The sequence below is a fragment of the Leucoraja erinacea genome, chromosome 25, assembly GCF_028641065.1.
Source record: "Leucoraja erinacea ecotype New England chromosome 25, Leri_hhj_1, whole genome shotgun sequence".
NCBI classification, from domain to species: domain Eukaryota; kingdom Metazoa; phylum Chordata; class Chondrichthyes; order Rajiformes; family Rajidae; genus Leucoraja; species Leucoraja erinaceus.
Window position 1 is genome coordinate 31,448,821 of NC_073401.1, and position 23,970 is coordinate 31,472,790.

Here is a 23,970-nt window from a genome sequence, read left to right on the forward strand (position 1 = left end):
TCCCTGCCCCACCCTCCTTGTCCTTGCCCCCGCCCCTCTCCAGTGACAGGATACTCTGCTCAACCCCCACCAACACGCAGAGTGTGCAAGCATAAACTCAAGCACCTGACCCTCAGCACCGGGTACTAGTGTGTAGCTGTGCCTGATAGAGGACATCCTGTAACAACGGGAGGGAGATTTGTCCTCAGCCTGGGGTCACAGGTAAATCCCCACTGTCCTCTAAACCTTGGATTCCAGGCAGGAGTCCGGCTCCTCACGTTAACTTTCAGTGACTGATTCCAGCATCTCCCGGAGGCCGCAACACAAACAACAACACGGCAACTGCTGTACAATTTATTGCAAACTAATGACGCGCCAGTCTCAAATAACATTCCAATACTCAGCCCATGTTGATTTGAAACCTCCGATAATGCCACAGGATTTCATCTCCTGTCACCTTTGTGCAGGCCCATTCTCACCTGGAAAGTGAATCCATCCCCCATCGTCTTGTGCTGTAAAACAATGAGATACAGTGAGCCTCGTAGCAGATCCCCTCTTACATTCACACCAGCAGAGAGCTCTAACACTCACACCTTCACCAGCAGAGACCTCTAACACTCACACCTTCATGAGCCCCTGAGCAACTCAGCCGGTCAGTGTGGGTTGCCGTACACAGTGGTCACGTCTCCCTGCGGCCACCAGTTTCTTACACTCGCTCATTATTTCAGTCTAAAGTCAGAGGCCATTCAGCCCATCGTGTACATGCTGGTCAAAATGAGGAATCCATCCTAATGCCACCTTTGGTTCCGACACATCTTCTTGCCCATCCCTTAACAAAGCTTGTAGCTCGAAACAAACCCTTCACCCATCGACACCAACACAGGCACTTTGGTGATGAGCGAGTGGGTGAAAGGTGGCAACTGTATGAAAGTGGGAAAGTCCGGGCCCCTGGTGAAGGGGAATCTCAGGGCACAACATTAAACAGATCACACCTACACTTGGGTCAATTACATCACACATCACACCTACCCGCTGCAGCTATGAAGAACGAGGGGTGATCCTACTGAAATAAAAACTCCGAGCGAGCGAAACGGCCTGGATCCCTCCAGTGGGAGAAACGTAACCAGGGGACGTGGTGACGAGATTCAATGGGGGGGGGGGAACATCGATAGGGAAGGTGAGCAGCCGGTAGTTGTGCATGCAGGCACAAATAACGTGGGTAAGGAGGTTCTGCAATGTGTATAGAGAACTGGGTAGGAGGAGGTTTAAGAAAGAACTGCAGATGCTGGAAAAATTGAAGGTAGGCAAAAAATACTGGAGAAACTAAGAGGGTGAGGCAGCATCTATGGAGCGAAGGAATAGGCAACGTTTCTGGCCGAGATCCTTCCTCAGAATGATGTCCGGGGGGGAGCGGGAAAAAGAAAGGAAGAGGCAGAGACAGTGGACTGTGGGAGAGCTGGGAAGGGGAGGGGAAGGAGGGAGAAAGCAGGGACTACCTGAAATTAGAGAGGTCATTGTTCATACCGCTGGGGTGTAAACTACCCATATGAGATGCTGCTCCTCCAATTTGCGGTGGGCCTCACTCTGGCCATGGAGGAGGCCCAGGACAGAAAGGTCGGATTGGGAATGGGAGGGGGAGTTGAGGTGCTGAGCCACCGGGAGATCAGGTTGGTTAATGCGAATCGAGCGGAGGTGTTGGGCGAAGCGATCGCCAAGCCTGCGCTTGGTCTCACCAATGTAGAGAAGTTGATACCTGGAACAGTGGATGCAGTAGATGAGGTTGGAGGAGGTGCAGGTGAACTTCTGCCTCACCTGGAAAGACTGCTTGGAGTCGAGGGGGGTGGTAAAGCAACAGGAGTAGCATCTCCTGCGGTTGCAAGGGAAAGTACCTGGGGAGGGGGCGGTTTGGGTGGGAATTGACCAGGGATTACAGAGTGAACGGTCTCTGCCGAAAGCAGATAGGGGAAGAGATGGGAAGACGTGGCCAGTGGTCGGATCCCGTTGGAGGTGGGGAACTCTCAACGTCAGGACCTCCCGGCCAAAAACAAACTCAGCTAAATAGGAACGCCTGCATGCCCCCTCCACTGATAGGATGTTTCTATCCACAAAGGTAACTGGGAGAAACAACTCAACAGGTTGGGAAGAGTTAAAGGCCCAGCAGGCACTTGGAGCAGAGTGGTCTCCTGCCTGTGCTGCAGGCTGTTTGGCTGAGTTATTGTGGAATTATCCCATCCCATTCCAGCCGCAGGCACACGATAAGAAACTCACGTGGTCATGATGGTCCGAGTCGGGACTTGGGGAGAGTTGGTGTGGATGTTCTGCCAATGCTAACTGGACACTGACCCTGCAGAACCAGCATCAACCCCTCAAATGAAGCCCTTTATTTTACCTTATTTATTTCTTTGTTTCTGTCTTTGGTCACAATTTCTTCCAGAATTTCCCCGTCGCCTTTAATGAGCCTGCAATAAATTATACAAAGCAGTTACCATCTTTTGTCCTCAGTGGCTGGAACGTTGGACCATTCACAATGCCCCAACATCCCACCAGCTGAGGGTGGGCTGGACACCAATGTGGTAAATGCACCAGTAACCTGCCCCGCCAGGTCTGTAACGTACTCATTCCCTTAGACTTGGTGCCGTTCCCACCGCTCTGGCCGTCCGGAGGTCAGGCTGACCGCCCAACCCCAATGGGAATCTCTGTCCTGGGGGGGGGAGAGCCTGGAATGACCCCCATCTGCTGAGACAGGTGGAGGGGCACTGCCAGACCAGGATGAGCCCACAGTCTGCGCACGTTACTGCATAGCTCAGTCTGGTGTGGTGACCACACTGGGCAAGGGCATGGACTGGCGCTGTGAACACAGACCTGGCTGCAGTGTGGCCAGACTAGGCTCCATCTCTCACAGACCAAGGAGCGGAGCAGAGCAACACTGCCACCAAGTGGCAGCAGCCGCCAAGCTCAGGGACACTTCACTTGGTTAGTTCTCGTCCCCGCACAAGTGTCTCATCCTCAGCTTCTAAGAACATAGGACCTTGGAATCTGTGAATGTACAATTAATCTGAACTTCCCCACTATTCTCTTTAGCTAAAGATATTTTTAAATGAAGCTACAGCAGGAAAGCTGGTTAAACTATAAATGTTTGCCCTGTAATGTCCTCATTGCTTGCTGTGTTTGTCACAGACAGATGATTTCAAGTTGCAAAGGTCAGTAGAGTCGCTCATCAAACCATTCACGTTTCCCAGCTCATTACAGCCAGTGGCAGGTTTCTGGAAGCAGCGGGCCCAGTGCTGCCAGCGTGCCCAGTGTTGCCAGCGTGCCCAGTGCTGCCAGCGTGCCCAGTATTGCCAGCGTGCCCAGCGAGACGCTCCCTGCTGGGGTGATCTCCATACACCGTGTTAGCCAGGAACCACCCTCACCAGCACTGGACTCGAGGGAAGGAGGGGTTTAACATTCAGTCCTGCCCCTCCCTACGAGCTTGGACATTATCAACTGCTTGGGGCAAACTCTTCCAGAGTAAACAAGCTTTGCCCCCGGCAGTAGCCAAGTCCTTTACCAAAGAGGAGAACCACGGAGAGTTCACGCCGTTACCTCTCTCTGCCCGTCTCTGGATCCACCACCCGACGAATGATGCTCTGCCTGGCGTCCCACTCCTCCTTGGTCATGGGCCGCATGGCCTGGATCCGGGCCCTCTGCTCATCTGTGGCAACGAACCAGCGCGAGGGTCAGAGTCACCGTGCCACGGGGCCATCGGGGTGGGGGAGGGGCCAGCAGGATTGGGCGGGGCTAGTCGGGGAGGGGTCTGTGGGCGGGGCCAGTGGGGCGGGGCCAGTGGGGGCGGGAGGGGTAAGCAGGGTGGGGGAGGGGTCTGGTGGGGCGGGGCATCGGGTGGGGGAGGGGCCAGCAGGATTGGGCAGGGCTAGTGGGGGAGGGGTCTGTGGGGCGGGGCCAGCCGGGTGGGGGAGGGGGCATCAGGGTGGGGGAGGGTCTGGTGGGGCGGGGCCATCAGGGTGGGGGAGGGTCCAGCAGGATTGGGCAGTGGGGGAGTGGTCTGGGGGGCGGGGCCTGTGGGGAGGGGCCAGTCCTGTGGGGGAGGGGCCAGCCGGTGGGGCGGGGCCAGCAGGGGTAACTGGGTGAGGGGTCTGGGGAGGGGCCTCAGGTGAGGCGGGGCCAGCAGGGGAGTGGCCAATGGGGGGAGGGGCCACTGGGTGAGGGGTCTGTGGGGAGGGGGCCAGTGCTTCAGGCACCGTTTGTGGATAAAGCAGAGGATGAGCATGAACGGAGCTTGTCGTGGGGGGATGGTGTTGGACAAGTGAAGGGAATGTCAGTGGGGAGACAGAGGGCTGAGGGCAAGGGGTGCAGCGCGGGGGGGGGGGGGGGGGGGGATGAGTTGCGGGAGGCCGGCTTTGCCCCAGCGAGGGGGGGGGGGGGGATACGGGGAGGTGGGTGTGTGGGGGCGTGGGGCGGTTGGTTACCTGTCCCCGATTCCTCTGGCCGCTCCCTCAGCTCCTCTGGGGGTCCGGCCACCACCTCACTCAGAGGGGTCTCCCGTCGCCGCCGCTGAGCCTCCTCACTCTCCACCTTTCTCCGCTTCTTCTCCTTCTTGGATTTCTTCTTCCTTCTCCTCTCTCTTCTCCTTCTTCCTCTTGGAGGAGCGGCTCCGTTTCTTGTGCCTACACCCGTCCTCAGCCGACGTGCCGTGCCTCCGCTTCACCCCGTGACCCCGGTCCCGAGCCGGCGACTCACGGCTGCCCGCTGCCCGGCCCGCGGTCGCGTCTACTGGTGACTCACTGCGGCCCATGGCCGATCATTCCCAGCGGTCAGCGTAGCTGCAACACAGCGGCACCCGGTCAAAGGATGTGGGGGGGGGGGGGGGGGGGGGGGGGGGGCACTGGGGGGAGGGGGAAGCGGCGGGAGGCAGCGGCGAGGGTTTGGCAGCTGAGCTGTTTGGTTCACCACGGGGCGGGGGCGGGGGGGTCGCTGCAGGGGGAGCCGTGGGTCACAGCGGGGTCAGGGGTCACCACGGGGTGAGGGGTCGCTGCAGGGGGAGCCGTGGGTCACAGCGGGGTCAGGGGTCACCACGGGGCGGGGGGTCGCTGCAGGGGGAGCCGTGGGTCACAGCAGGGTCAGGGGTCACCGCGGGGCAGGGCGAGGGGTCGGCCCGATGTGGGGGACGGAGGGAGGGGAAACGCTTTTTGGCCAGTGGAGGCCACCTCACCGTGGAACACAATGCGCTGGAGGAACTCCGTGGATCAGGCAGCATCTGTGGAGGGAACAGACAGGGGACGTTTCAGATCAGGACCCAACTTCAGGCTGATGCAGTGGAAGGGAGAATACCGGAAGAGATAGGTGGGTGTGGGACTAAGGTATGGGGAGAGATAGGTGGACGCAGTTGAGTGTGGGGGATTAGTAGATGTGTGGAAGAAATGATCAAAGACAGCTGGTGAAAAGGAGACAAAAGGACGTCAGACAAGGAGAGTGAAATGTAAAGCCTGAAGTGGGATATTGATGGAAGTAGGGGAGGCCCAGGACAGAAAGGTCAGTGTGGGAATGGGAAGGGGAATTGAAATGGGTAGAAAAGGGGAGATGCAGCCGGCGTTGGCAGCGCTTGGTCAGGAGGGCACATGGGGAATGCAGTAGATGAGGTTAGTGGAGGTAGACGTGAACCTGTGTCTCCCTGGAAGGAATGCGAGGGGCCCCCCTGGACAGAGCGGGGGGGAGGGTTTAGGGACCGCGCCTTTGCGGTTGCAGCTCCTAGACCGTAGAATAGCATCCCTCTTCCCATCAGAACTGCCCCCTCCATCGACTCCTTTAAGTCGAGACTAAAAACCCATCTGTACTCCCAAGCCTTTCTTGACGTCCTCTGAGCAAGGGCTATATGTATGTAGTTTGTTTGTTAGGTAGATAAGTGCTGGAGAAACTCAGCGGGTGCAGCAGCATCTATGGAGCGAAGGAAATAGATTTCCTATAGATGCTGCTGCACCCGCTGAGTTTCTCCAGCACTTTTGTCTACCTTTGGTTTTCCAGCATCTGCAGTTCCTTCTTAAATAGTTTGTTTGTTTATACTATTCTTGTACAAATGTAAAGCACTTTGGCCAACGAGAGTTGTTTTTTAAATGTGCTATATAAATAAATGTGACTTGACGAGGGACAGAGTGAGGGGGGGTCTAGGGACAGTGGGGGGGGGGGGTCTAGGGACAGTGAGGGGGGGGGGTCTAGGGACAGTGGGGGGGGGGGGGTCTAGGGACAGTGGGGGGGGGGGGGTCTAGGGACAGTGGGGGGGGGGGGTCTAGGGACAGAGGGGGGGGGGTCTAGGGACAGTGAGGGGGGGTCTAGGGACAGTGAGGGGGGGTCTAGGGACAGTGAGGGGGGGGGTCTAGGGACAGTGGGGGGGGGGGGGGGTCTAGGGACCAGTGAGGGGGGGGGTCTAGGGGGTGTGAGGGGGGGGGGGGGGACAGTGAGGGGGGGGGGGTCTAGGGACAGTGAGGGGGGGGGTCTAGTACAGGGGGGGGGGGGGTAGGGACAGTGAGGGGGGGTCTAGGGGCAGTGGGGGGGGGGGGGTCTAGGGACAGTGAGGGGGGGGTTAGGGGACAGTGAGGGGGGGGGGTCTAGGGGTCGGGGGGGGGTCTATGGACAGAGGGGGGGGGGTCTAGGGACAGAGGGGGGGGTCTAGGGACAGTGAAGGGGGGGGGTCGAGGGGGGGGGGGGGGGTCTAGGGACAGTGGGGGGGGGGGGACAGGGGGGGGGGGTCTAGGGGGAGGGGGGTGGGTCAGTGGGGGGGGGGTCCAGTGGGGGGGGGGGTCTAGGGACAGTGAGGGGGGGGGGTCTAGGGCCACAGTGAGGGGGGGGGGTCAGTGAGGGGGGTTCTAGGGGGGGGGGTATATGGGTCAGGGACAGGGGGGGGGGGTCTAGGGACAGTGAGGGGGGGGGTTCTAGGGGCAGTGGGGGGGGGGGTTCTAGGGACAGGGGGGGGGGTCTAGGGGGGCAGTGAGGGGGGGGGTCTAGGGGACAGTGAGGGGGGGGTTAGGGGCAGTGGGGGGGGGGGGGGGGGGTCTAGGGGACAGTGGGTGGGGGGGGGGTCTAGGGACAGTGAGGGGGGGGGTCTAGGGGGGTGGGGGGGGGTTAGGGACAGGGGGGGGGGGTCTAGGGACAGTGAGGGGGGGGGGGTCTAGGGACAGTGGGGGGGGGGGTCTAGGGCCAGTGGGTGGTGGGGGGGGTGGGACCGTCAAGCCAGTGGGGGTCTAGGGGTCTAGGGACAGTGTGTGAGGGGGGGGTCTAGGGACAGTGGGGGGGGGTAGGGGAAGGGAGTGAGGGGGGGGGGGTCTAGGGGCAGTGGGGGGGGTCTAGGGACTAGGGGGGGGTCTAGGGGGGTGGGGGGGGGTCTAGGGGACAGTGGGGCAGTGAGGGGGGGGTCTAGGGGCAGTGAGGGGGGGGGTCTAGGGACAGTGAGGGGGGGTCTAGGGACAGTGAGGGGGGGGGGGTCTAGGGGGCAGAGGGGGGGGGGGTCTAGGGACAGAGGGGGGGGGGGTCTAGGGACAGAGGGGGGGGGGGGGGCGTGGGGGGGGGGGGGTCTAGGGACAGTGAGGGGGGGGTCTAGGGGCAGTGGGGGGGGGGGTAGGGACAGTGAGTGGGGGGGGGGTCTAACAGGGGGGGGTCTGGGGGGGGTAGGGACAGAGGGGGGGGGGGTCTAGGGGCAGTGAGGGGGGGGGGTGGGGGGGGGGTGGGGGGGGGGGGGGGTAGGGGGGGGGGTATGGGGGGGGGGGGGGGAGGGGGGGGTAGAGGGAGGGTGGGGGGGGGGGGGGGTTGAGGGGGGGGGGGTGGGGGGGGGTCTAGGGACAGTGAGGGGTCTAGGGGCAGTGGGGGGGGGGTCTAGGGACAGTGAGGGGGGGGGGGGTCTAGGGACAAATCTAGGGACAGTGAGGGGGGGGTCTAGGGACAGTGGGGGGGGGTCCTAGGGACAGTGAGGGGGGGGGGTCAGGTCTAGGGGCAGTGGGGGGGGGTGGGGGGGTCTAGGGAGGGGGGGGGGGTATAGGGGGACAGTGAGGGGGGGTTGGGGGCCACAGTGAGGGGGAGGGGGTCTAGGGACAGTGAGGGGGGGGTCTAGGGACAGTGAGGGGGGGGTCTAGGGACAGTGAGGGGGGGGTCTAGGTCTAGGGGGGTTAGGGACAGGGGGGGGGGTCTAGGGACGTGGGGGGGGGGGTCTAGGGACAGTGGGGGGGGGGGTCTAGGGACAGTGAGGGGGGGGGGTCTAGGGACAGTGAGGGGGGGGTCTAGGGACAGTGAGGGGGGTCTAGGGACCCTAGGGACAGTGAGGGGGGGTCTAGGGACAGAGGGGGGGGGGGTATAGGGACCAGTGTCCCTAGGGGACAGAGGGGGGGGTCTAGGGACAGAGGGGGGGGGGTCTAGGGACAAGTGAGGGGGGGGTCTAGGGACAGTGGGGGGGGGTCTCTAGGGCAGTGAGGGGGGGGGGGTCTAGGGACAGTGAGGGGGGGGGGGTCTAGGGACAGTGAGGGGGGGGTTTCTAGGGACAGTGAGGGGGGGGGGTCTAGGGGGGCGCAGTGGGGGGGGGGGTCTAGGGACAGTGAGGGGGGGGGTCTAGGGACAGTGAGGGGGGGTCTAGGGGCAGTGGGGGGGGGTCTAGGGACAGTGAGGGGGGGGGGGTGGATCTAGGGACAGTGGGGGGGGGTCTAGGGACCCCTAGGGACAGTGAGGGGGGTCTAGGGACAGTGAGGGGGGGGGGGGTCCCAGTGAGGGGGGGGGTCTAGGGGCAGTGGAGGGGGGGGTCTAGGGGACAGTGGGGGGGGGGGTCTAGGGACAGTGAGGGGGGGTCTAGGGACAGTGAGGGGGGGGGGGTAGGGACAGTGGGGGGGGTCTAGGGGCAGTGGGGGGGGGTCTAGGGACAGTGAGGGGGGGGCTAGGGACAGTGAGGGGGGGTCGAGGGACATGAGGGGGGGTCTAGGACAGTGGGGGGGGGGTCTAGGGACAGTGAGGGGGGGGTCTAGAGACAGTGGGGGGGGGTCTAGGGGACGGGGGGGGGGGGGGTCTAGGGGCAGTGGGGGGGGGTCTAGGGGCAGTTGAGGGGGGGGATCTAGGGGCAGTGAGGGGGGGGTCTAGAGAAAGTGGGGGGGGGGGTCTAGGGGCAGGTGCTGCATCCACTACGGCCGATGGGGGGGGAGGGGGGGGTCGAGTTGACCAGGCAGTTGCGGGAGATGCGATGGAAATGTCGCCGATCCTTGTCCTGGGGCCTCTAATGTCGGCGGGAGGCGTCAACTCTCCCGTTAAACCCCGTGGTCGTATCCCCCAGCCCCGGCCCCTCCCCCTCCCCTCTGCTTGTGCTCGACTCCTCTCCCCCCTCCAGCTTTTGTCCCCCCCCCCCCCCCACGGGTAGAGAGCCCCCCCCCAGGTCACACTCCCCCCCTCACGGGTAGAGAGCGCCCCCCCCCCCCCCACCCTCCCCCCCTCCATTCTCTCACCCGCCACCGGCGCCATTTTCGCTCCTCAAGGCTGTGGTCCGCAGCCACTTCCGGCGGCGGTGCGACAGGTGACTCGGTCCGGCCGGAACCCGCAGCCCCGGGGGAAAGAGTTCCGCCCCCACCCCCCCAAGCCAAGCCTGCTCACATGACCGCATCTGCAATGGAAGCAGCAACAGCTGGAGACTTGGCCGGACTACAGGGCCCTTCGGCCCATCTCTTTCAGACCGACCAACTTAAGGTGGCTCAAGTCCTCCCTCCACCACCTCCAGTTTAAATTCCATTTGGAATATTTTCCAGAGATGCTGCCTGTCCACTGAGGACCAAGAAACCAAGAACAAGCCCCATCTACGTTAGTCCCATTTGCCTGCGTTTGGCCCAAATCCCTATAAACCTTTCCTATCTAATCGCCTGTCAAATGTATTTTAAATGCTGTTACAGTTGCTGCCTCAACGACCTCCTCTGGCTCCACTTGGCCAGTTTACAGCCCAGTGGTATGAATCTTGATTTCTCTCACTTCAGGTAGCCCCGGCATTCCCTCTTTCTCTCCATCCCTCACCCAAGTCACACCAGCTTCTCATTCCCATCCAACAAACAGCTAACAATGGCCTGTTTCCTTTATAATCGTTACTTTTTTGCATATCTTGCATTCATTGTTCTTTATCTCTCCACATTACCGTCTATATTTCGTGTTTCCATTATCCTGAAGCAGTCTGAAGGGTCTGGACCCGAAACGTCACCCATTCCTTCTCTCCAGAGATGCTGCCTGTCCCACTGAGTTACTCCAGCTTTGTGTGTCTATCTTCAGTTTAAACTAGCATCTTCAGTTCTTTCTTACACATACATACCTCCACTGGCAGCTCGTTCCATACACCCACCACCCTCTGTGTGGAAATGTTTGCCCCTCAGGTTAATAACCGATGCCCTCAGGTTCATAATTCCGTTACCCTGGGTAAAGGAGTCTGTGCATTCACCCTGTCTATCCCCCATCACCCTTCAGCCTCCTGCGCTCCAAGGATTAGAGTCCCAGCCTGCTCAACCTCTCCCTATAGTTCAGGTCCTCAAGTCCTGGCAACATCCTCGTAAATCTTCTCTGCACTCTATCTGGCTTAATGGCATCTATAGCAGGGTGACCAAAACTGAACACAATACTCAAATGTGAGCTCACCAATGTCTTGTACGAGTGTAACGCAAGTGCAACTGTAACAACTTCTGATGTAATAGAAACATAGAAAATAGGTGCAGGAGTACGCCATTTGGCCCTTCGAGCCTGCACCGCCATTCAATATGATCATGGCTGATCATTCAACTCAGTATCCTGTACCTGCCTTCTCTCCATACCCCCTGATCCCTTTAGCCACAAGGGCCACATCTAACTCCCTCTTAAGTATAGCCAATGAACTGACCTCAACTACCTTCTGTGGCAGAGAATTCCAGAGATTCACCACTCTCTGTGTGAAAAATGTTTTCCTCATCTCGGTCCTAAAAGATTTCCCCCTTATCCTTAAACTGTGTGACCCCTTATTCTGGACTTCCCCAACATTGGGAACAATCTTCCTGCATCTAGCCTGTCCAACCCCGTAAGAATGTTGTAAGTTTCTATAAGATCCCCTCTCAATCTTCTAAATTCTAGCGAGTACAAACCGAGTCTATGTAGTCTTTCTTCATATGAAAGTCCTGACATCCCAGGAATCAGTCTGGTAAACCTTCTCTGTACTGCCTCTGTGGCAAGAATGTCTTTCCTCAGATTAGGAGACCAAAACTGAACGCAATACTCCAGGTGTGGTCTCACCAAGACCCTGTACAACTGCAGTAGAACCTCCCTGCTCCTATGCTCAAATCCTTAATGGGTTAAACTTCAGAAAACATCTCTCAGTAGATGAAGGTCTCTGACAACGCGAGTCACCACCTCTCTCCCTGCAGTTGTTGACCAGTTTTCCAGTCCTTCCCTCTGTTCGTTTCAAGTTTACCATTAACAAGACTTTACTAACATTCCAATTAAACCATGTGAATTTAAATGTCCCGGCTGCCAGCACTCGTGCCCTGTGATCAGGTGGGAGCAGGAGGAGGGTGAATAATGTGATGAAGCTTCCATGATCCATGGACGTCTGAGTGACTGGACAAACACGGCACTAATGTGTGAAACTGTCAGCATCCACTGTGGTCAACGGTGCCGTGTCTTTTAAATCATGACACGTAGAGAATGGTTGCAGAGTGCTTGTACACGTCATTAGTAGACAGACAGGAAATGTTTAGAGATATGGGCCAAATGTAGGCAGGTGGGACTAGTGTTAATGGGGCATGTTGATCAATAGACAATAGGTGCAGGAGTTGGCCATTCGGCCCTTCAAGCCAGCACCACCATTCAATGTGATCATGGCTGATCATCCACAATCAGTACCCCGTTCCTGCCTTCTCCCCATATCCCGACTCTGCTATCTTTAAATGTTCATTGGTCGATGTGGACAGGTTGTTTGTGTGCTGTGTGACTAAGTCATCCTGTTGGGTGGGCAACGAGTAATTACGAAGCTTGTACTGTGAGGGGTTTAAGAGTAAATGTTTTTTACTGCAAGGAGTATTATGTTTTTTATCTCCTCACCACAACCGCCCAGCAGCTCTCACAGATCTAACTCGACTGAGGGGAGAGTGAAGGTTCCTGTATCTGTGTGTGTGTCTATCAGTGTGTATGGCTGTATCAGTGTGTATGGCTGTATCAGTGTGTGTGTCTGTATCAGTGTGTGTGTGTGTGTGTGTGTGTCTGTATCAGTGTGTGTGTGTGTGTGTGTCTGTATCAGTGTGTGCGTGTGTGACCATGCCATCATCCTCTACTGGACTCTTGTGCTGATCTGTGACTGTGGACTCAAACCGCAGCATGTGGAGTCCTGCCCACTTGCCAGATGCAAACAGTGTCCCAGCCGCCAGCCAGCTCAGAGTGGCCCAGAGCCAGCACAGCCCACGCTGGCCCCAGCCACCAGCACAGCTCCATGTCCAGAGTGGCCCGGCACCAACATAGCCCAAGCCAGCTCCAGCCACCAGCCAAGCTCGGTGCCCAGAGGGGCCCAGTGCTCTGCGGGACAGACAGTGCGTCGTTCACGGGTCCCAGCGCCAGTTACATAAATCCCCCCAGTGGGGAAATGAATCATCAACTCTTCCCTCCGCAGAAACCCCAGTCTCTCTCGCACACACACTCGCACGCACACACACTCACGCGTGCACAGATATACACACACACACAGATAGACACACGCGCACGCACACATATACATACACACACACACACACAGATACAGACAGACAGACAGACAGACACACACACACACACACACACACACATACATACACAGATAAAGGGAAGAAGGGTCTTGACCCGAAACGTCACCCATTCCTTCTCTCCAGAGATGCTGCCTGTCCCACTAAGTTACTCCAGCATTTTGTGTGTCTTTGGTATAAATCTGCAACTGCGGTTCCTTTGTGCAGGTACAGAAACAAACACAGACAGATGCAGACACCTCATACAGGTACAGACACACGCACAGCAGTTACCAGCTTTTAGGAAGGAATATTCATTTCAATACAGAAATGGAAGATGTTCTGAGTCTTTGAGCATGAATGGCACTTCTTGCAGCGTTGATGGTGACGGGGCCAGGTGTGGTGAAGGTGTGGTGAAGGGGCCAGGTGTGGTGAAGGGGCCAGGTGTGGTGGAGGGGCCAGGTGTGTTGACGGGGCCAGGTGTGGTGACGGGGCCAGGTGTGGTGGTGACGGGGCCAGGTGTGGGGACCAGGTGACGGGGCCAGGTGTGGTGAAGGGGCCAGGTGTGGTGGAGGGGCCAGGTGTGTTGACGGGGCCAGGTGTGGTGACGGGTGGTGACAGGTGTGGTGAAGGGGCCAGGTGTGGTGAAGTGGCCAGGTGTGGTGACGGGGCCAGGTGTGGTGAAGGGGCCAGGTGTGGTGGAGGGGCCAGGTGTGGTGGAGGGGTGGTGAAGGGGCAGGTGTGGTGACCAGGTGTGAGGGGGGCCAGGTGTGGTGAAGGGGCCAGGTGTGGTGGAGGGGCCAGGTGTGTTGAAGGGGCCAGGTGTGGTGACGGGGCCAGGTGTGGTGACGGGGCCAGGTGTGGTGACGGGGCCAGGTGTGGTGAAGGGGCCAGGTGTGGTGGAGGGGCCAGGTGTGGTGACGGGGCCAGGTGTGGTGGCAGTGACTCTGGGCAGGACCAGAGTCTGGGAGCCGAGGGAAGAGGCACTGGGCGATCACACAGGAGGCAGGGTGGGGGGGGGGGTGTCAGTCATTCATGGAAAGTGTGCAAGGGGTAGACTAGTTGAGGGGGTCGCTCAATGAGGTGGAGACTGATTCAGGGAGAGACAGGTTGAGGGACAGACTGCAGGGGGAGACTGTCTAGGTGAGGGAGCAGGTGTTGCCGGGTTGGGGCCTGTGGTCAGGAGGAGGTGGGCCGGTGAATCCGTCACCATAGCCGTCTGCGTGCTCCAGCTGCGGCCGCCGGTCACACATGGGGCACAGGTGGTTGCGGAACTGTGACGAGCGCATCCACACGATGAAGTTGCAGCGCTCACCGCCGGCAATGGGCAGCGCCCCGTGGCAGTGCTGTCCACGATGTAGCAGGCCGTAACCTGGCCGGTGTGTTACCTCCACACTCTCACCCCCACTCATGGCATCCTGTAACCACAGACAGACAGACAGCGGCATTAACACCAACGTCCCCACCCTGGCTCACCCCCACCTGAAACCACAGGCAGCCAACGCAACTGTGTCGTTTTAGAGAAAGATCCTATAGCGGAGCAAGATAGACCACTCCTGCTGAATGCAATGGGCTGACGTGTAGTACGCAACAGAGCGGAACGTGGGCCTTTTTTTCATCCATTTCCATAACCGGATCCGACCCAACCTGCAGTGTAATCAACGTTGCGGGGGAACCGTGCCAACCTGTTCCATGTTAGGTGTGGTCAGCACGCTGGTGGGAGGGGGAGTGGTAGCGATGAACATTCACACACCTCCCTTGGGCAGCAAAGTGACTGACCGAGGGGTGACCACTGGCCAGGCATGGAGCGGGATCATCGCGCTCTTTCCCAACGGCACAGAGACTGATCCAGGCCAGGCTGAGGGGGCAGATAGCTCAGCAAACGATGCCTAGGACAATGCAACTCACTCTCTACCACACACTGTAGATTGTACAATCTACACACTACAATCTGTAGACTGCAGGGATAGGGAGCACAGTGCCCACAAACTGGCTTCTGGCATATAGTGAAAGGCCTGGGGAGAGTGGATGTGGAGAGGATGTTTCCACTAGTGGGAGAGTCTAGGACTAGAGGTCGCAGCCTCAGAATTAAAGGACGTTCCCTTCGGAAGGAGATGAGGAGGAATTTCTTTAGTCAGAGGGTGGTGAATCTGTGGAATTCTTTGCCACAGACGGCTGTGGAGGCCACAAGTCAATGGATATTTTTAATGCAGAGATAGATAGATTCTTGATTAGTACGGGTGTCAGAGGTTATGGGGAGAAGGCAGGAGAATGGGGTTAGGAAGGAGAGATAAATCAGCCATGATTGAATGGTGGAGTAGACTTGATGGGCTGATTGGCCTAATTCTGCTCCTATCACTTATGAAACCCAGCATTGGGGTGGAGAGCCAGGAGCGTTAGTCTCTCCATGAGAGGCAGTGGCCAGAGTAAGGGAACCCATTAGAGGCAGTGGCCAGAGTAAGGGGACCCATTAGAGGCAGTGGCCAGAGTAAGGGACCCATTAGAGGCAGTAGCCAGAGTAAGGGACCCATTAGAGGCAGTAGCTGGAGTAAGGGGAACGATTAGCGAGGACGCACCGGCTGCGTAACTACCTGCCGCATGTCTCCAAAGTACAGGTTGCCGTCACTGAAATCCTTCCCCAGGGACAGGTTGAGGGTGACCTCTGCGTTGTCATAGTGGAAGCTGAGGTCACGGTCTTGGTCGACCGCGTACTTCACCACAAACGCTTTGTGACTGTCCAGCCCCAGGCCTCCATAGTCCGGGTACAAGATGGAGGTGATGGGGCGCAGGTAATCCTCACGCAGTGTCGTCACAAACCTCTCGTCAAAGCCCAGCTCGTTCAGCAGCACCTGGCACAGTGGAGGAAACGTGGTCAATGTGTACATCACACACACACTCATTCACACACACACCCACACCCCCCATACACCCCCCCCCCACACACACCCCCCCCCCCACCCCCACACACACACACACACACACACACCCACACACACACACACACACACACACACACACCCCACACAATCCCCCACACACACACACCCCACACGCACACATCACACACACACACACACACACACTCATACACCCACGCACACACACGCTGACGCACACATGCACACACACAAGTGCGCACACATACAAAAATGCGCCCACACACACCCACACGCACACATCATCACACACACACACACACATACACCCACCACATACACACACAAACCCCGCACGCACACACACCACACAATCCCCCACACACCCACACATCCCCACCCCCCCTCCCCCCCCCCCCCCACGCTGATGCCCCCCCCCCCCCCTGTACATTACCCCGTGGTTGTTCATGGTGTTGGGTCTCCCGCTGGGCAGGCCAGAGTGCTGGAAGTTGTCCAGCTCCTCCAGCAACTGTGCGCAGAAGTCCAGGGTAAAGACCGGTAGTGAGTAAACCCTCTGGGCTAGGGGGAGAGAGGGCAGTGAGTCACAGATCACCAGCGTGTGCAGCACAGGCATCCGTCCTCACCTCCATCTCCGCCCATCAACACTAGTCCCCCCTGCTGCCAGTGTTGCATCCATACCCTTCCCCACTCAAGAGTCTGAAGAAGGGTCTCGACCCGAAACGTCAACCATTCCTTCTCTCCAGAGATGCTGCCTGCTGTTACTCCAGCACTCCGTGTTTAAACCAGCACCTGCAGTTCCTTCATGCACCCTGCTCCCTCCCAGCTAACTATTGCCCGTGCATGACGTCACCCCCTCCACGTAGTTCCATCCCGACTACAGGTGCTGTCTGTACGGAGTTTGCACGTTCTCCCCGTGACCCACGCGGGTTTTCTCCGGGTGCTCCGGTTTCCTCCCACACTCCAAAGACGTACGGGTTTGTAGGTTAATTGTCTTCTGTAAAAATTGTAAATAACCTCTATTGAGTGAAGGATCATAAGATCCTAAGTGATTGGAGCACAATTAGGCCATTCGGCCCATCAAGTCAATCATGGCTGATCTACCTCTCCCTCCTAACCTCATTCTCCTGCCTTCTCCCCATAACCTCTGACACCTGTTCGAATCAAGGACAGCGTTCGTGTGCGGGGATCACTGGTCGGCACGGACTGGGTGGGCCGAACGGCCTGTTTCCATGCTGTATCTCTGATCTCAACTAAGCTCTCATCTTAAACTTTTTTAAAGAATATGTATCTACAGGTGACATTTTCCCTGGAGTAAACAAGGCTGAGCGGTGATTTGATAACTGTATGTAAAATGAGGCATAGCTGGGGCAGACAGACAGAGTCAGCATCGTTCGGGTCTCACAACAATCGGGCGTAGCTTTGAGGCGACAAGCAGGCAGGTGGTTTAAAAGGGAGCTGAGGAGTCATGTTTTTACTCTGGCTCCTGGGCTGAGGGGTTGGATTCTGGCCCCTTACGATTCTCTCACTGACCCACACTATGAGCAGAGGCGTTTAACACCTGCCTGGTAGTGACTGGATCCGATCCAACAATCCCTCAAAGTCCGCATCCTCACTTTTGCAATAGGCGACAATCGCACGGAATTCAGGAGCCAGGAAACTTTCCTTCAAAAAAGCAAAGCACCATCCTTGGTTATGCAGCATCCAGTCCACAGAGTCCTCATTTTAGTTTAGTTTAGAGATACAGCGTGGAAACAGGCCCTTCGGCCCACCCAGTCTGCGCTGACCAGCGATCCCCGCACTCTAACGCACAATATACATCAATGATTTGGATGAGGGGATTCAAAGTAACATTAGTAAATTTGCAGATGACACAAAGCTAGGTGGCAGTGTGAACTGTGAGGAGGATGGTATGAGAATGCAGGGTGACTCGGACAGGTTGGGGGAGTGGGCAGATGCATGGCAGATGAAGTTTATTGCAGATAAATGTGAGGTTATACACTTTGGTAGCAAAAACAGGAAGGCAGATTACTATCAAAATGGCGTCAAGTTGGGAAAAGGGGAAGTACAACGAGATCTGGGGGTCCTTGTACATCTATGAAAGTATGCATGCAGGTACAGCAGGCTGTGAAGAAAGCGAATGGCATGTTGGCCTTTATACCAAGAGGAATCGAATATAGGAGCAAAGAGATCCTTCTGCAATTGTACAGAGCCCTAGTGAGACCATATCTGGATTATTGTGTGCAGTTTTGGCCCCCTCATTTGAGGAAGGACATTCTTGCTATTGAGGGAGTGCAGCGTAGGTTTACAAGGTTAATTCCCGGGATGGCGGGACTGTCATATCCTGATAGAATGGAGCAGCTGGGCTTGTACACTCTGGAGTTTAAAAGGATGAGAGGATATCTCATTGAAACATATAAGATTGTTAAGGGCTTGGACACGCTAGAGGCAGGAAACATGTTCCCAATGTTGGCAGAGTCCAGAACCAGGGGCCACAGTTTAAGAATAATGAGTAAGCCTTTTAGAATGGAGATGATGAAATACATTTTCAATACAATATTTATTCCATGTCATTTGAACCTCAGTGAGGCTCAAACTTGATCAGAGAGTGGTGAGTCTGTGGAATTCTCTGCCTCAGAGGGCAGTGGAGGCAGGTTCTCTGGATGCTTTCAACAGAGAGCTAGATAGGGCTCTTAAAAATAGCAGTCAGGGGATATGGGGAGAAGGCAGGAACGGGGTACTGATTGGGGATGATAAGCCATGATCACATTGAATGGCGGTGCTGGCTCGAAGGGACAAATGGCCTACTCATGCACCTATTGTCTATTGACTAACACTATCCTACACACACTAGGGACAATTTACAATTTTACCAATAAGGGAACCTTCTCCCTGTGACCTCGTGGGTTTTCTCTGGGTGCTCCGGTTTCCTCCCACACTCCAAAGAAGTACAGGTTTTTAAGTTAATTGACTTTGGTAAAATTGGAAGTCAAGTCAAGTCAAGTTTATTTGTCACATACACATACGAGATGTGCAGTGAAATGAAAGTGGCAATGCTCGCGGACTTTTGTGCAAAAGACAAACAACAAAACAACCCAAACAAATTATAAACACAATCATAACACACATATTATTTTACATAATAAATAATAGAAGGAAAAACGTTCTGTAGAGTTAGTCCCTGGTGAGAAAGGCGTTTACAGTCCGAATTGCCTCTGGGAAGAAACTCCTTCTCAACCTCTCCGTTCTCACTGTATGGCAACGGAGGCGTTTGCCTGACCGTAGCGGCTGGAACAGTCCGTTGCAGGGGTGGAAGAGGTCTCTCATGATTTTGTTTGCTCTGGAGTTGCACCTCCTGTTGTATAGTTCCTGCAGGGGGGTGAGTGAAGTTCCCATAGTGCGTTCGGCCGAACGCACTACTCTCTGCATAGCCTTCTTGTCCTTGACAGAGCAATTCCCGAACCAGATGGTAATGTTCCCGGACAAGATTATCCCTAGTGTGTGTAGTATAGTGTTTGTGTGTGGGGATCGCTGGTCGGTGCGGCCTCGGTGGGCCTGTTTCCGCGCTGTATCTCTAAACAAACTAACAAACACAGGCAAGCAGAGCTGGGCATGCGAAAGCCTGAGGCCATACCTGGCACAGCTGGGGTATTTGAGTACCTGTAGCTGCACCTATAATGCCTGCCCCGCACACCTGACTCCCCAGACTGGAAATGAGATGGAAGCAGTGTGGGGATTGGAGCAGAGAACAGACAGCACATTGCCTGACGCACTGAGCTGCTGATGTTGTACCACGCTGGTGACTCGCTGACCACACGTGGCCATGTGGTTACACACTCTGCCACAAGTGACCACACCGATAGTGGAAGTCAGCATGCATCACAGCTTGGTTTGGGAACAGCTCCATCCAAGACCGCAAGAAATTACAGCGAATTGTGGACGCAGCCCAGGCAAGGCCAGCAGCATAACCAAGGACCAGTCGCACCCTGGCCACTCCCTCTTCTCCCCTCTCCCATCAGACAAGAGGTACAGAAGGCTGAAAACGCACACATCCGGATTCAGGGACACTTTCTTCCCCGGCTGTTATCAGGCAACATAATCATCTTACCACAACCAGAGTGCTGAACTACTATCTATCTCATTGGTGACCCTTGGACTATCCTTGATCAGACTTTGCTGGCTTTACCTTGCACTAAATGTTATTCCCTTGTCATGTATCTATACACTGTAAATTGATCGATTGTAATCATGTGTTGTCTTTCTGACTGGATACCACGCAACAAAAGCTTTTCACTGTACCTCGGTACATGTGACAATAAACAGAACTAAACTGAGGAGCGTCTGTGATGCACCGTGTGTCATGTGTTAATGAACATGCTCTAGGTGCCCTGACACGGGATGGACATACCTGCAACACATAGACAGCAGGGTTCAGCGGTTTGTAACGTGCTGAGATGAGTGCGGCTCGTTCCACACTGGCTCGGCCCAGCGACCTCCTCCTCTGAACCTCCCCATCAATCTAGAGATAGCAGAGACATTACAGCATGATTACCCCTGACCCTGGCAGTGATGACCCTGACTGTATACTTACCCTGACCCTGCATGTATGATTACATAGAAACATAGAAAATAGGCGCAGAAGGCCATTCGGCCCTTCCAGCCAGCACCGCCATTCATTGCGATCATGGCTGATCGTCCCCAATCAATAACCCGTGCCTGCCTTTCCCCCATATCCCTTGATTCCACTAGCCCCTAGAGCTCTATCTACTGTAACTCTCTATTAAATCCATCCAGTGATTTGGCCTCAACTGCCCTCTGTGGCAGGGAATTCCATAAACTCACAACTCTCTGGGTGAATTTTTTTTTCTCACCTCAGTATTAAATGGCCTCCCCGTTATTCTAAGACTGTGGCCCCTGGTTCTGGACTCGCCCAACATTGGGGAAAAAAATTCCTGCATCTAGCTTGTCCAGTCCTTTTATAAATTTATATGTTTCTATAAGACCCCCCCTCATCCTTTTAAACTCCAGTGAATACAAGCCTAGTCTTTTCAATCTTTCCTCATATGACAGTCCCGCCATCCCAGGGATCAATCTCGTGAACCTACGCTGCACTGCCTCAATCACAAGGATGTCCTTCCTCAAATTAGGAGACCAAAACTGTACGCAATACTCCAGATGTGGTCTCACCAGAGCCCTGTACAACTGCAGAAGAACCTCTCTACTCCTATACTGAAATCCATTTGTTATGAAGGTTCACCCTAATGACAGTGAGGTAGGTTGGAGGTGTTGCAAGCTGGACACGGAGCAGGCCATGACGGGACGGCTTGACTCGCTAGAATTTAGAAGATTGAGGGGGGATCTTATAGAAACTTACAAAATTCTTAAGGGGTTGGACAGGCTAGATGCAGGAAGATTGTTCCCGATGTTGGGGAAGTCCAGAACACGGGGTCTCAGTTTAAGGATAAGGGGGAAGTCTTTAAGGACCGAGATGAGAAAAACATTTTTCACACAGAGAGTGGTGAGTCTGTGGAATTCTCTGCCACAGAAGGTAGTTGAGACCAGTTCATTGGCTATATTTACGAGGGAGTTAGATGTGGCCCTTGTGGCTAAAGGGATCAGGGGGTATGGAGAGAAGGCAGGTACAGGATACTGAGTTGGATGATCAGCCATGATCACGTTGAATGGCGGTGCAGGCTCGAAGGGCCAAATGGGCTACTCCTGCACCTATTGTCTATGTTTCTATGGGATCTGATAGAGGGGAGATGTGCAGCGGCAGGGAGGAGTGACCGGTACCTTTGCCTGAACCTCTTCAAACTGTTCCTCAGTCTTGCAGCCTTTGCTTCGTAACATCTGAAATGATAAATGTTGTAAGTTATGATCAGATCAGCAAACCTCATTACAGAGCAACGGCCTGGCCCAGTGCAACTCTGCAGCCCTCTACTCCCTCCCCACACCCCTCTCCCACCCTCTCCTCACCCCCACCCTCTTCACAACCCCCACCCCCCCTCCCCCCTCCACACCCCCACCCTCTCCTCACCTCCCCACCTCTCCTCCACCCCCCCCCCCCCCCCCTCCCCTCACCCCCCCACCCTCTCCACCCACCCTCTCCTCACCTCCCCACCCTCTCCACCCCCCCCCCCACCCTCTCCTCACCTCCCCACCCCACCCTCTCCTCACCTCCACCCCCCCCCACCCCAACACCTCACCTCCCCCCCTCTCCACCCACCCCTCTCTCCTCACCTCCCCACCCTCTCCACCCCCCCCCCCCACCCTCTCCTCACCTCCACCCCCACCCTCCCCCACCCCCACCCCCACCCTCTCCTCACCTCCCCACCCTCTCCACCCCCCCCACCCTCTCCTCACCCTCCCCACCCTCTCCCCCCCCCCCCCCACCCTCCCCCCCTCCTCCCCTTCCCCCCCCCACCCTCTCCACCCCCCCCCCCCCCCCCCCACCTCTCCTCACCTCCACCCCCGGGCTCCCCTCACCCCCACCCTCTCCTCACCTCCCCACCCTCTCCACCCCCCTCTCCTCACCCCCACCCTCCACCACCCCCACCCTCTACTCCCCCCACCCTATGTACACCCCCTCCCCCCTCTCCACCCCCCCCCCCCCACCCTCTCCACACCCCCCCCCACCCTCTCCACACCCCGCACCCAACCTCCAGGGGGGGCTTACGGGGGGGGGCTCCTCTACCGGCGGGGCCCGGGACATGGGTCGGAACTCCTCCAGGAAGATGTTGTCGGGTGTAGAAGCAGCGGGGGCAGGGTCCGGGACCCCCTCCAACCCCCGGGCCCCGGCCTGGCCCCGTCTCCACCCCGAGGCCTGTCTCCATCCCCGGGCCTAAGCGCCTCCCCGGGCTCCGCCGGCCACCGGCCCCGCGCCAAGGGCCCCGCGGGGGGGGAGAGGGGGAGGGGTGGGGTAGAGAGGGGGAGGGGTGGGGTAGAGAGGGGGAGGGGTGGGGTAGAGAGGGGGAGGGGTGGGGTAGAGAGGGGGGGGGGGGTAAAAAGGGGGAGGGGTGGGGTAGAGAGGGGGGAGGGGTGGGGGTAGAGAGGGGGAGGTAGAGGGGGGAGGGGGGGGAGAGATGGTGGGGGGTAGAGAGAGGGAGGGGGTGGGGGTAAAAAGAGGGAGGGTGGGGTGGGGGGAGAGAGGGGTGGGGGTAGAGAGGGGGAGGGGTGGGGTAGAAAGGGGGAGGGGTGGGGTAGAGAGGGGGAGGGGTGGGGTAGAAAGGGGTGGGGTAGGTGGGCTAAAGAGGGGGAGGGGGTGGGGGTAGAGAGGGGGAGGGGTGGGGGTAAAAAAGGGGGAGGGGTGGGGTAGAGAGGGGGAGGGGTGGGGTAGAGAGGGGGAGGGGTGGGGGTAAAGAGGGGGAGGGGTGGGGTAAAGAGAGGGGGAGGGGTGGGGTAGAAAGGGGGAGGGGTGGGGTAGAGAGGGGAGGAGGGGTGGGGTGGGGGGTAGAGAGGGGGAGGGGGGGGGGGTAGAGAGAGGGAGGGGTGGGGTAGAGAGGGGGAGGGGTGGGGTAGAGAGAGGGGAGGGGTGGGGTAAAGAGGGGGAGGGGGAGGGGTGGGATAGAGAGGGGGAGAGGGGGTGGTGGACAAGTTGGCGGGGGTGAGAGGGGGGTAGTAAGGGCGGATCCATCTGCATAGTTGCCACCCCAAGGACTGAAGCGGACTCGGTACCGAATGCACATTACGCATTAACTCAAATACAGGACTGTCCTATTGTATTTTAGCTTTATTAACAGCTATTGTTGGGCTTTTGAGCATGCCATTCGGCCCCTTGTGCTCTGTCTGCCTTACGGTGAGATGCCTCTGTGCCACATCCTTGCACAGAGTATTAGCTACAGGGGGGAGGTTGGGCACACTTGGATTGTTTTCTCTAGAACACAAGAGGCTGAGGGGAGACCTGATAGAAGTATACAAAAATTATGAGAGGCAGAGATAGGGTAGACAGTCGTAACCTTTTCCCCAGAACCTATTGAGCATTTGGAAATGTCAATGACTAAAGGGCATAGCTTTAAGGTGAGTGTGGGACGTATCACTGATGGGGATGAGTCAGAGTATAGAAGAAAGATCGACCGACTGACCAAATGGTGCCAGCACAATAACCTGGCCCTCAACACCAGCAAATTCATTTCGTTGTCTCAAATAATTCATTTCGTTGTCTCATTGAGACAATGACAATAAATTTGAATTACAATTACAAAACCAAGGAACTGATTGTGGATTTTGGAAGGGGTAGGATGGGGACCCACAGTCCCGTTTATATCAACGGGTCGATGGTGGAAAGGGTCAAGTGCTTCAAATTCCTGGGCATGCACATCTCTGAAGATCTCTCCTGGTCCGAGAACACTGATACAATTATAAAGAAAACACATCAGCGCCTCTAC

General features: G+C 56.9%; 2 protein-coding genes across 2 annotated transcripts; both read right to left on the reverse strand.

Moving 5' to 3' along the window:
• Positions 1 to 319: 319 nt before the first annotated feature.
• arl6ip4 (ADP-ribosylation factor-like 6 interacting protein 4) lies at positions 320 to 4,834 on the reverse strand. The gene is given in 5 exon segments (XM_055655495.1): positions 320 to 491; positions 2,369 to 2,438; positions 3,565 to 3,673; positions 4,449 to 4,603; positions 4,605 to 4,834. Coding segments are annotated over 5 exon segments (573 nt in total). The 5' UTR covers positions 4,775 to 4,834; the 3' UTR covers positions 320 to 422.
• Positions 4,835 to 13,456: 8,622 nt separating this feature from the next.
• Positions 13,457 to 22,453, reverse strand: ogfod2 (2-oxoglutarate and iron-dependent oxygenase domain containing 2). Its single transcript, XM_055655496.1, is given in 8 exon segments — positions 13,457 to 14,110; positions 15,284 to 15,541; positions 16,023 to 16,147; positions 17,152 to 17,251; positions 19,995 to 20,105; positions 21,380 to 21,436; positions 22,263 to 22,328; positions 22,330 to 22,453. Coding segments are annotated over 8 exon segments (1,086 nt in total). The 5' UTR covers positions 22,420 to 22,453; the 3' UTR covers positions 13,457 to 13,831.
• Between the last annotated feature and the right edge of the window lie 1,517 nt (positions 22,454 to 23,970).